This window comes from Epargyreus clarus, unplaced genomic scaffold (genome assembly GCF_041222505.1).
Source record: "Epargyreus clarus isolate Ecla_fem2 unplaced genomic scaffold, WU_Ecla_fem_2.2 ptg000014l, whole genome shotgun sequence".
Classification (NCBI taxonomy): domain Eukaryota; kingdom Metazoa; phylum Arthropoda; class Insecta; order Lepidoptera; family Hesperiidae; genus Epargyreus; species Epargyreus clarus.
Window position 1 is genome coordinate 3899863 of NW_027332222.1, and position 14011 is coordinate 3913873.

Sequence of the window (14011 nt, forward strand, 5' to 3'; positions counted from 1 at the left end):
ATTTCTATCACTTTATTTCTTAAAATTCTGTTTATTTTTTAAAATCAGAGTGTTATAATGAAGGATGTGCGAAAAATATGTTGAGAAGTGATATTACAATATATATATATTTCCCCATTTACATTCGTATTTCATTGCAATTTTATTTTATGTCGATTATAAGATTTGTCCGAATATCCACACATTCGTAAGTAATTTAACAACTCTATTTAAAATATCCTAAGCATCAGAACATAATTATAATTTTATGCTACCAATGTGGCAGCCCCTTTACAAAAACCAACATTAATAATATTTGGAGATTGTTTAAATACTCAGCCCTCAATCAAAACATATCAGAAAATTTTACAAGTAGGCAAATACGATCATTAAGTGTTATTTCTGTTCGTAAAATGGAGCAAAGAAGTAAAACGGGGCGCACAGACCCAGTGGAGACTTTTAAGGTTTTTTACGGATGTGTTAGGAAACCTTTGCTTGTGTACAGATTGATGGGGTTACTGCCGCTACAAGGACTGTTCAATCCTGATAGTAGTACGACATGGTAAGATATGATATTTAGGTATATATTTTGAACCGCCCAGCCAACGGCCCCGGGAAGAACGGCGGTATGTGTGGTCGCATACCGTCGTACGCACCAGACGGTGCGGTGAGCGATAAGCTCACCTGGGCGGAGCCCGTCGGGGCAATGCGCTAAGAGGACTCCGGTTGCGTTCCTTTGGAGATCCCGGAGTCCTCAACGCAGCGCTGAGGACGGCCACCGGGGGGGTTTTAGTGCGGTAAGAGTCCCACATAACCCTGTGTCGCTCCCAAGGCATCGGGTACCTTTTGAAGGTTTCCCACTCGTCAAAAAAAAAAGGTATATATTTTGAAGGTAGAATACCTTGTTATCCGACTCCAGAGGCACTAGTAAATCTGTTTCTACCCAATAACGGCAGTGTTAAGCGCTTTGGTTTGAAGCGTCCGCTAAGCGTGAAATACTTATCCGAGGCGTTTCGACTCAATCCGGTAGCAACGTATCTGTGGTCGATCTCAAATGGGAGTCTAATATTATCTGAGGTGGATATGAAATTTCCTTATAAATATAATATGAGCGTTAAAGTTTTTTGAAACATTATTTTCTTAGGGAACTAAATAGCGCTGAATATTTGTATTTTAATATACATTTTTTTTTCAGTTTCAATTTAAAATCTCCATACACGATCATTTATGTGATATGTGTATCTCTGGTGTATATGGGCGTGATCATGATTTACCACATTCGTATGGTCAAAATATTCAATATTGTGAGAGATTCTTGTAAGTACCTGATATAAATTGAACCTAGTATACGTGGTGGAACTATTTGTGATTACTTGACGGTACTACCTTTACATATTTCTATGTTTTATTGTATATTTGTTAAAACTTGAAAATTTGTATTTACCTATTCATTCATATACAAGTTCATAATAATCATTTTGTACTAATTTCTGCCTGGCACAGTTTTAAACAGTAAAATAAAATTTCACAATTTTTATATATAACATTATATTTGCTTAAGTTAATTTTATTGTGAGTAACTTTGGAATTTATTTTACGTAATTATACGTTACCCCAATCGTAGACTGAAATTCGCAATTCAAAACGCAATTGCTATTTTTTTTTTCAAGTTTTCTAAATAAGATTCAAAGTTTTGTAGGTGGCCAGTTTTATGTATTCATAATGCATTAATTTACAAAATTGTACTCATAAAGAAAAGGGTGAATAATATATTAAATAATAGTCATCTTGAAGGTCTTGAAGGCGTGTAATCTTATAGTCACATAAAAGGTACAGAGTAACGATATAATAACTATACGTAAGTAAGTTCACACTAGTGAATAGAAGTATTATAACTACACAAGTATCTCCGTTATTCGACTGTTCTTGCTGAAGTCTCCGACCAGAATGTCGCTCTCTGTTAATTCGAGCGCCTTTAAGGTGTCGTCCCCACTTCACCTACCCGCATCTGTTTTTAAACTGTAGTATCAAATGCGTCACTTATTACTTTAATGTAACGTTATAAAAATGTGATATCGTTAATATCCAAGCTTCTTATTAACGACGATAACATTCGGCCGTCCTGCTCACACGTTCGTCCTCGATCGTGTATGGTCTGATGCAAGAGCTGCAAAAGAAAACCAGTTGTTTAATGCCTAAGTCCAGAAGAGTTACACATTTTCTTGTAATACCGACTCGCACGTAAGAGGCCCGAACTGTTTATCAAAAACATGGCTTAAACTATACGCATTTTCTTGCAATACCGACTCGCATGTAAAAGGCCCGAACTGTTGATCCGAACCAAGGCTTAAACTAGGTGATGTTCATATAGAATCACACTAGTTGTATATTACCTAGGTTATAAATCTGCCCCAACAGTGTTCACCACGGATTTCTGTTGCAGGCATAGTTCATAAGGACTCTTTACATGTATGTCATATGCGCGACAGGTATTGAAGCGAATGCATTAGACCATTGTTAAATAATAAAAAAACACGGTTATAACTAGGTGATGTTCATATAGGATCACTCTAGTCATGTATCACCGCAGTTTTTGTACCTTGTTTACGATAACATTCGGCCAGTGCTCAACTCAAATTTACTCCAAAAATGCAATATTCACTTAGTGTCTTCAAGGTACTCGATGCCTTGGGTCAACCCAACCATATGCATCACCAAGAGACACCCGTGAACATCACACTGCTCGAGGCATCTGCACTAATCCATCTTAACTCCAGATAAATAAAAATCAAACCACAAAGTTTCCTACACCTACAGTAATGACAACATCTAGCTGCCCACTTTATTTATGCCTGGATTCTAAGCCCAATAGTTAAATCTCTAACAACTATTGATTCGATAAAGTTACGCATCAGAATAACGACGTTTATCTTATTAGTGCATTTCGGAATGCTCAACAACCTGTTCAATAACTGTTATACTGATAGATAGATAGATATATAGTTGGCCACTAAATGAATCTGTGCGACTCAAAATACTATTATAACATTATTATATTACTACTTAGTACTTCTTTTAATTATTACAATGTTATTTTATACAAATAGTTGCCTTTCCAACGTACGTCTTTTATCAACTGATGAAGCAGTATCAAAATAATAATATATCGTTTATATTTGAAATGAATTATATTAAAGTTAAAGACTAAATAATGGTAAACCATGAATTTCACACAATATAACACGTAATAAGTTGTATGAACCCATTTTTTTTACGTTATTTATCACAAATTCAAATTATTTGTTTCAAAGTAGGGCTACATAACCCACTTGAAAGTCAGAAAGAAAATTCAATACATTAAATTGAATTTATATTCGGTTATAATAATACATACTATTACATGAATTTCAAAATTTAATTAACAAAGCTTAACGGACCCATGCGTTCACGTCAGCGACATACTTGTCAATTGTGCAATAATCTTAACTACTTAACTTTTTTTTTATTTCACCAAAAGTTTTAAATTAATATTCCCATAAGGAAATTATGGTTTGGGGGCTATTTTATTGTAAAAGTTATGCATTATACTAAGAAAGATTTGCTAGACTTTACGTAAACGTCGTTTTTTTTTTAAAAAAAAAATATCAAATAATGTTATGGAAAGAATAAACACATTAAAATGGTTCGTTAATCTAAACGGAGTTTAAACAGAGCTTGTCTTACATTATTATTATTATTACTTACATTACATTACATTATATTATTACTTACATTGAGTTCCTCGGAAGCGGATTTTTTTTCGTAGTTATCAAACGGATAGTGTTATTGAATACATACTCGTAAACTACCTACCAAGAAAAATGACTTCAGAAACCGGCCATTATTTAACTATACTTATTTGTGTCTACAACTGATAAAATATTTTTTTTAAACACGCTTTTATTAACTTGACCTGTATGTATGTAACGGAATATTTGAATCTGATTTTTACCTACTTTGAACGGTCTGATCAATTTAAAATTTTTGAATACTTATGACGTGACATGATTTTAATAATCTTGTCCAATTCTAATTTTGTCTCATCAGGATCGTCAGATTTAAAACTATAACTGTTTTACATAACATGTGGCTCCTTATCAATCACAACCTAAAATTTCTATGACCTGAAAAAGGTATTTTAAAGTTGATCATGATTTTATACCAGCCAGCCAAACAAACAGTTAGTCAAACTATCTTATGATGCACCTTATTACCGAACAATTCATACTTTATATATATTTCAAACGCCTCGGCTTCACCTGACTTTTATATAGTTTGTAATAAAAAATATATTAGTGCGTAATATCTGTATATATTATATTAATATAATATGTATCATTTACAACACTCTCAAGGAGGCGCTCGATGTTTCTATAGAGAAAACCTAGACATGACGCAATTGTGAACCGTATGAAATCCATATGAAAAGTAAATTATTGTATAAGAAAATCCCATCGAAATGTACCTATGCTTTTATTTGATTATATTATTAAACAACATTATTATTCATTTGGCTATGATATACCTATAATAAGAATGAAATCTTCACGTGTTTACATCGAATATATTTGAAAAAGAATTTTTTTCTGTCGGTTTGTATGTTTGAAAATGCATTAAAACCGAAACTACGAAGTTGATATCAAAAGTATAATTTTTTTTAAACATTCTATGACCAGGTAATGGAGTATTCCAAATTACCAACGTACTCCGTGATCTTGACAGACGGCATTGTATAATTCACATTATATTTTGAATCCACATGAACAAAGTCGCAGGCAAGACTCGTTTTAAAAATGCAATTCAAATTATATTCTGAATCCACATGAACAAAGTCGCAGGCAAGACTCATTTTAAATATGGTATACAAGAGACTATCTAAATTTATGTAGGCTTCAGTGACCGTTTCTCACTTAATACGTATAATAACTTAATTTCTGTTACTTGTAAATAGAACTAAGCGCAAGTTATAAAAGCATCAATTTATTATTATTATTATTATTTGATTTAAAATTACTTATTCTGAATCCCATACAAAGTGGATCCCGTTTATCATTTCGTAAGTGGCTCACATAATTGATAATATCGATAGTCTAAGTGTCTCAACGTTTAAGGTACAAAACTTCATTTACCAGTATTTGATAGTGCCCAATTTTCAAACAAAAAGGACGTGTAATGTTTCAAATTCAAATTTAAAGTTTTCAAATTAAGAGATGTAATGAAATATTAATACAAAACGAAGCGTTGCATAATTAATTTAAAATAGACATCTAATATTCTGTATAAGTGAGTCAGTCAGAAGTAGAATGGGAGACTTTTTTTTTTAAATATTATATTCCAAAGACCGCAGCGTATAAGTTTCTCAGTTTTCTTATAGATCATTAACTGATGTGCATTTATACTTTATGGGTGTCAAAACACAGTAGTACACAGTACTGCGCGAGATCGCCTAGAATTGATGGAAAGCTCAAATTTGGCGACGTACTCCTTGCTTCTTTCATAACAAATACGTATCAAGTATATGAAATCAAAAGGAAACTTTCATTGATCTATAAAATGAAAATGTGAACAATGTAGATGTGAATGTCCAGTTTATTTTTAAATAAAGCCAATTTATATCCATATAAACATAAAACCTTAAACTCATTGACCATTTCCCTCGTGGGTACAATCAGCCACTCAATACGGTGGTCGTGATACTTATTTGCAGCCAGTTAAATATTTACCACGTAGATATTATATATTTCTGTACAATTATGAATAATCAAAATTTTGCAACCTAATAAACGTGTCAGTTATATCAAGTAGGTATACTGTACTCTGTAACTGCACTTGTTGTTACCGCATAGTCCCTTCCATACAATAATAACAAACGCATATACGTAAATCTAGTTGATTCAACATTAAAAGTTATCAAAAATAAATACAAGTCTAATCTGTATGCAATTTATGGCGTACATTAGCCTATATTAACAACCATTAGGTTCCCATATATGCCTCTCTATATCTATACAGCCTGACATTTAAGAATAAAGACCCTTAAAATATTTTCATAAGTTGGTGTATTTATATATATTTCATAAGTAGGTGTACCTTTAGACCAATTAGGATTTACTTTTCACACCACAGACTATAGCCAAATGATCAGAGTTACCACAAGAACTGCTTTGCAAAAATTTTTTTTTAGACACTCACAGAAAATGAACTTATTTTGAAGTAAACTCTTCAGTTTATAATGTTAACAAGTAATTTGAGAAGATTAAAGTTTGTATTGTTTTCAGAGGGTATTAACATATCATTTAATTATTAGTTAATTTATGTAACAATTAGGACAATTCGTTCCAGTATTAAGAATTATCGGTATGCACAATTGTACTATATATATATATTTTTAAATTGAGCCTCCAATTATAATAGCAACAATAATTATATTAATCAATTATATCTTGTTTTCAACATACTAGTCTCAATCTATCCATTCAAATACTTTGCCCTTACATCAAAGACATTTATCTACCTTCATTTTTACTTATTACCGAGATTGAACTCACATATGACAAAATAATGTTTTAACTCACGGTTTTTAGTCCTGTGTCAAGGATGTTCGTACTTACGAATCGCCGTTCATGATTGCGAGCTGGATTCTTCACGAGCACTTCTGATATTAAATAATAGTCATCTTGAAGGTCTTGAAGGCGTGTAATCTTATAGTCACATAAAAGGTACAGAGTAACGATATAATAACTATACGTAAGTAAGTTCACACTAGTGAATAGAAGTATTATAACTACACAAGTATCTCCGTTATTCGACTGTTCTTGCTGAAGTCTCCGACCAGAATGTCGCTCTCTGTTAATTCGAGCGCCTTTAAGGTGTCGTCCCCACTTCACCTACCCGCATCTGTTTTTAAACTGTAGTATCAAATGCGTCACTTATTACTTTAATGTAACGTTATAAAAATGTGATATCGTTAATATCCAAGCTTCTTATTAACGACGATAACAAATATTTCCTAAATTAGTTTTTTTATTACAGCTGGAGTTCTAATAATTACTTCGAGTGCAGTTCTCATACTAATATTGTTCAGACTCTGTAAAAACTGGCGATCAAGCTTGAATAAAATCGAATCTATAGAGTTGTTATTACCCCCTCTGCGAAACTATAAAATGATTATCAAACAAGTCCATTGGTTCGTTGGTATCATGCTTAGTATTACTTTACGTGAGTATAAAGTGCTTTTTATTTTGTTTTTATAGGACAGCGGAGAGTAATGTTATTCGAGCGTATGAATTTTTGAATGTATGTCTCAATCTTTGGTACACCCTGCAACTCGAAGGGCTTGACGTAATTTAAAATATGAAATGTCGTTGCATTAAATTATGAAATAATATATAAGTTCGAATATTTTTTTATTTTTTTAAGTTAATTATTTTAAAAATGTTGCGTTAATTAAACGTCTTATGTATTATTAGGATTTTTAATTTATTGACGAAATAAGCATTAAAATAATTTCAATTTCGATAATTATTTCAAAATAATAATATTTTAAATTAAATAATAATAATGAGTTATTATTTACGAATAACTTTTTTTCAGTTGAGCATTTCGTTTATAATCTGTACGCAATAATGATGGTGAAACATTGTTATCTACTTGAAGATGACTCTGGGTGGTATATAAAGTCATACCTCATCGCTTCTGCTCGATGGTTTTATAATGTCTTACCCTTCAGTTACGCTTCTGGAGTGATCGTTCAGGTATTTAAAAAAACTTTCTAACTTTAGTTAGTTAATGAAGGTTTTATAATTTCGTACCCTTCAGATAACAGAGGCATAAGCCTCGGGGTAGATAGTTCAAGTATAAAAAGCTTACTAATTTTTGTTAGTAAATAAATAAATAGTTAGGTACAGTCCATCGCGCTCACCAAAAGAGAATTGGCAGACTTCACACATCCTCGATAACTACTTATATCTAAGAATTCTCATGCGAGTTAGTAGGGTAGTAGTTAAGTAGTTATATATTTTCCTTCGCCTTTTTAGCACGTGATAATGAATTTGCAAATGTATTGGAAATTTATTAATTTGACAAAATTGTGTTCCTTATTTCCCTAATCAGCCTTAACTTTATTAGACGACGATAATCTTCTAATTTTATATATTCCTTCTGCATACTTGATTTAAAAAAAGTTGTAAAAGGTGCGTGGTTTGATCAATTCGCACTTGGCCAGCTGTTGACTATAGTTAATCCTTCTCATTCTGAGAGGAGACCCGTGCCCATCAGTGTGACAGTAATGAGTTGACAACCTTCTATTTGGAGATAGTAAGCATTTCGTACATCTAACTATCTACCTCTACCTACTACTACTAGGTATCTACTAAATCACATTTTATTTCACAGATAATAAAGATAGAAGGACAACTTATAGCTATCATGGCTGACTTCCTCATAGTCGTCATAACTGCTTACCTCTCATATCGATTTAAAAACTTTTACAGGATTTTTGTACAAACTATTAAGGTAATTAAAGATTTAAATTTACAATTTTTATGTCAAACTACTTGTCATTGCTTTCAACGTATCTTGATATTTCAACATGTCCATTTCTAAGCTTTTACAATAAATATATACGACTATAATTTAGAAACTGATGTAATTGTAGGCAATTATAATTATCATCATCGCTCATCCACCGAGACATAATACAGTATCTATATTATTTAAAAAACAGACATTATATGTTAATTTACATAATTTCACATCTTAACTAAATGTCAATGAATGAATGTGTTTGTGTTTGTGTGTGTCACTTGTATCCTATTATTGATATTATTGATCCAGATAGGATTAGAATCGTACGTGGCCCCAACCCTACGTATTAGGACAAAGGCCTTAAAGAACAGTAGTAAAATGGAAATTGTGAGACTTACTTTGTCAACATTGTCTGAATTTGATGTTTAGTTTTCTTTACAAGTTTTATTTTTTACATTGTAGTCATTTTGAACTTTACGACATCATTTTACACTGCAAGCTTACAATGTAGTTTATGGACAAACAAGATCTTTAGGTAGTTTGGAATGAAGCGACATTGTTTGGGGAATACAAGATTTAGTTTCGGGTATAATAGGGAAGACTGACACTTTTGTAGACATAAGATCTATTATAATATGTCCTTATAAGGCAGATTCTGGTTTGTTATCAGAGATCGAGATCATACCACCCACTACATTTGTTTTTCGGTTCAAGCTTAAGCAATCAGGCCAAAGTATTCATTAAGAATTGCTAATACAGGTAATATAAATTTTGTGAGGACCTTGGCTACTTGCTTCCACAAATTCCAAATTTATACCAATCTAATATTTTGATTAATATGGTAGAATTCTGCAGGTTTTTTAAACATGACATAAAAGAAATAAAATAGTATAAACATAAGCTTAGAAGAAGGGTAATTAAATTTAAATTTCGGATATGTTTTTCTTTATTCAAATATTTATAAAATAAATCCCTTAAGTGATACACAATTTATGGGCGAAATTAGGTAAACAGATTTCTAATATTGCCCTAAAATTAACACTATATGTGGACACAAGATTTGTATAACATACGTATACCATAAACGTATACAATAATGGCCGATGACATCGGCAATCCTTTATCAAGCGGGCTAATGCATTCGGATCGGAAACGCGCTGGGTCGTTATCAAAGGTTTCGGGGATGGGATTAAGGCTTTGATCCTAAACGAGGGAGTCATTGAATTAATAAACTTTAATTTCGCGATAATCAACCGGTAAATTGGTTGTAAAATTAGTTTGTGTTCCATATTGTATTTTATATTATTTTCTTGTGTAATATTGGCTTCAATGGCGTAACTAAGTGGAAAGTAAACTAAGCTTTTTTTTATAATATAGGAGTAGCACACGAGCATGGTAGTCCACCTGGTGGTAAGTGGCTTACCTGCCTTACCTGAGGTCGGCCACAGATGCGCTGCTACTCCTGAGGACTAAGATGGAACGACTTGGAAAATTATGTTTCCCTTACCACACCCTTCAAGCCAGAACACAGTAGTGCTTAACACTACTGTTATTAGGCAGAAATAGATGTGGCAGTGGTGTCGCCGAAACACAAAGGGTTATACCACCTTCAAGTCGACGATCGGTGTAGTATGGCATTACAAATCATAATTTTTATTAGATATTTTAGTAAACGATACAGCCTAATATGGTTTGCCATATTATATTGTATTGTAGTATTGTTTCCCATTGCAGAACAGAGCTGGAAGACAAATACCATGGTTTGAGATACAAGCACATTACACACGTCTTACAAAGCTTGTAGCGTTAGTCGATGACCTAATAAGCCCTTTGATTTTCACAGTATTTTTGTCACATCTGTTACTTAATTGCAAACAGATATATGATGTTATACAGTAAGTAATAGATAAATATTTATTTACAACGCGATATTGTGATGTATTTTTTACTACCCTCTTTTAATAAATACCAAAGCAACCAAAACATGACATCATGACGTAATATGGACTGGAGGGGGGTGGCTAGTTTTACTGTCAGTTTGATCGTAGCCTCTGATTGGTACGCACGTGCTCCACGTATTCGGTGCAACATCGTTGGATACTTATTACAAACTAGTTTTTGCCCGCGGCTTCGCCCGCGTTTAAAAGAAAATAATATGACATACATAAAACTGAAAATTCGTACCTTCATTGGAACGACAGTGCACCATCTGTCAAAATTTGGTCGTACCAACTCTGGAACCTTCGTGGGCTCATGGACAACAACTTTGCTAAAGATCTGATCAAATGCATAGTTTATGATTCAATCCTTACCAATATCGATTAAAATAATCGTTTTTTTAGTCCAAACGATCGATATTCCGATTAATCGATCTTAGATCGCCATCTAGTTCCCGTGGGATTTCCGGGATAAAAACTATCCTATGTCCTTTCTCGGGTCTCAAACTATCTTTGTACAAAATTTCAATAAAATCGGTTCAGTGGTTTAGGCGTGAAGAAGAGACAACCAGACAGACAGACAGACAGACAGACAGATAGACAGAGTTACTTTCGGATTTATAATATTAGTAAGGAAGTAAGGATTAAAGATTATTACAAATTAACAATTAACATTAAGTGTTCATTAAAAGTGTTTCTTTGCAAATATCTATTTCTGCTCAGAATTTTGTTTTAATAAATTATTTCAGAAAACAACGAACAGCTCATCTGTTTCAAACAACAGAGTGCGTACTTATCCATAGGTGAGTTTAATATTTTTATTAAACAAAATGTGACTGAAAATTCTCTCCTTTACGTTTACTGATATAAGCATTAATAATGTTGTATTTTTATATCATCTGCTATTTAAACGTCATCATCATTATCAATTATTTGTTATATTTTACAGTATTTACAATAAAAATACAGATAATTTATTTATTTAGGTTATAAACCTATTCCAATTAACTTCACATTACCATAATCGTAATATTAATTTCATATGGCTTTGTATTCTACCACATTGTATTGTATTGTGTAATGATATTGATATTTTCTTACAGTGGCGACGCTATAACAGTGTTTTATCTATCCTTCTCCTTAGCAGTATTGCTGCTACGATCATTAATGGTGTCATTAATGACGGCTCACTTGCATACGATAAGCCGTGAACCACTCAACGCTTTGCACACTGTGTCTAGCTCTGCATATAATAATGATGTAAGATTATTATTATTTTGTATACTTGATTTAATATGAATCTCTGAAACTGTCATGATGAAATATTCATCGAAATTAACGGAAATTACTCTTCGAAAGCACAAAATGTCACGTGACATGGAAGTCGTTAATCATCATAATGAGTTTTGATTTGGTGGATATGGATATGATACCTTATTTACATAATTATATCCTTGGCATTTGGAACTAAGGAACATTAGGAATTATGTAAACTATGAACCGACACTTGGTCAAGTGAGTGATAATTATTATAGGCGCGAATTAAAAATATTACATTATAATAAAATAATATTGATTGCAGATGCAGAAATTCATGGATCAAGTCTATAACTCAAAAGTCTGTCTTACTGGACTAAAATTCTTCTATGTGACTCGTGGCACGGTGTTGTCTGTATGTATTTTTGATGAGGTTTTATATTTATTTCACTGACAATACATTTCAATATATTGTACTACCATATAGCACGATACGTATAGATATACGTATCCTATCTTATCGCAGATGCGATTCAAGCTCTTCTATTTAACTTTTGTCGTCTCATTCCTGTCGTTCTTCATTCCATGTCAGTTTATTTCTTTTCATTATCTTTTCCTACTTTTTATCGTGTATGCGTAACAATGGAAAGGCATGCATCCTGTCACGCGTGTTTACACCCCCACTCGCGTCTCACCAACTATAAATGAATATATTTTATATTGTTACAGATGATATCGACTATACTCACATATGAACTAGTACTACTGCAAATTAATGATTGAAAATCAAAATAAAAGGAACCCAGGAGAGAGGGAGCATGATAATAAATACTTCTTGGACACCATTATTACAAAGGATTATTACTTAATGAATTGAAGTCTCGAAATTGTTTCATTATTATTTTTAGATTGATTGCTTAATGAAATATTCCGTAAAATGTTGTTATTGTTTAAAGACACGAATATAGAAGCACGGAGTGCGATACCAAAATCCAGCAACTAAATTTAATTTTCAAAAAATATAATTTCAGAACTCTTCAGATAAAAAATAGATATTGTCAAATATGAGTGTAATCTGTAATATAATATTATATTATAACTTCATTAAATTTAACGAACCAAGTTTTATTCAACCTTTAACTTAATTCAAAACGTATTTTGAATCACAGGCGACTATATTGCCCCGTTCATAATTAAATTTCGCTATGCGTAGGTGGTTTGATCTACTAAAGGTCTTCATAATTCACCTTTAATGTCATAGCTTAAAACAATATTAATAAAGCTATCAGCACTGATAGATTATATTAGATTTTGATGAACCTCTTTGGGGGTGGACACTTGAGGCACGAACGCCACACATAACATAATAGTAGCAAGCGAGTGTGCAGTCTAATGGTGAGTGGATATTTACGCTTATGGATCAATATCATCATCATCATCATCAACACATTATTATCCCACTGCTAGGCACGGGTCTCCTCTCAGAATGAGAAGGATTAGGCCATAGTCCACCGCGCTGGCCAAGTGCGAATTGGTATACTTCACATACTTTTGAAAACTTTTTTTTTATTTTTTTAAGAATGCAGGTTTCCTCACGATGTTTTCCTTCACCGTTTTAGGCAAGTGATAATTAACTTCTAATACGCACATAACTTCTATAACATCTATATCAATGCCAAATAAGATTAGTATCCTACCTGTGATCGGTCACAAATACATTGCTACCCGTGAGAACCAACTTGGAACGCCGCTGATAAGTAAGTATTTCTCCACCACACCCTCCAAACCAGAATACAGTAACGCTTAACACTGCTATTATTAGATGCACATATAGGTGTGGTGCCTCCGGAGACGAACCGTAAAGGGTTCTACTACTTCCATCCTATCTTTTCATAGCCCTACAATAATCATCAAAAAACTACATAAGCTACCATATTATATAAACCTTAATATTTATTGTTACGTTGATTATTATATAAATTCTCAAAGAAAATTGACGTAATCCCTTCACTACGTGTATTACCCAAATTGGATTCGTAGACGTATAAAAATCGAATAAGATAAAAAGATCAATTTAGTGTGCACAAAAAGACAATCAAATTAAGCCCCTGAAGATCTTGAGCTTGTAATAAGATTTATATGAGGAGAATTATGTAGGAGTTTTTATTAAGTTATGTTTAAAGTTGAGTTAGATACGACATATTACTTTTAAGTTAAATTCTGATAGCTTAGTGGACTGCCACTCAAACAAAAGTTCCAAGTTTGAGCGCACA

At 32.6% G+C, this 14011-nt stretch overlaps 1 protein-coding gene across 1 annotated transcript; it reads left to right on the forward strand.

The window, feature by feature from the left end:
• Positions 1–8433: 8433 nt before the first annotated feature.
• On the forward strand, positions 8434–12521 carry LOC140747537 (gustatory receptor for sugar taste 61a-like). The gene is made up of 6 exons (XM_073080045.1): positions 8434–8532; positions 10279–10439; positions 11231–11284; positions 11585–11741; positions 12064–12153; positions 12468–12521. Exons 1-6 carry the CDS (start codon positions 8446–8448, stop codon positions 12519–12521), a joined length of 603 nt encoding a protein of 200 aa, XP_072936146.1. The 5' UTR covers positions 8434–8445.
• Positions 12522–14011: the final 1490 nt, after the last annotated feature.

Excerpts from the sequence above, each read along its gene's own strand:
- LOC140747537 (XM_073080045.1), top strand. The coding sequence starts at position 8,446 with ATGGCTGACTTCCTCATAGTCGTCATAACTGCTTACCTCTCATATCGA. Across the intron at positions 10,440-11,230 it reads CAGATATATGATGTTATACA|AAAACAACGAACAGCTCATC; the intron begins GTAAGTAATAGA and ends AAATTATTTCAG. Across the intron at positions 11,742-12,063 it reads GCTCTGCATATAATAATGAT|ATGCAGAAATTCATGGATCA; the intron begins GTAAGATTATTA and ends TATTGATTGCAG.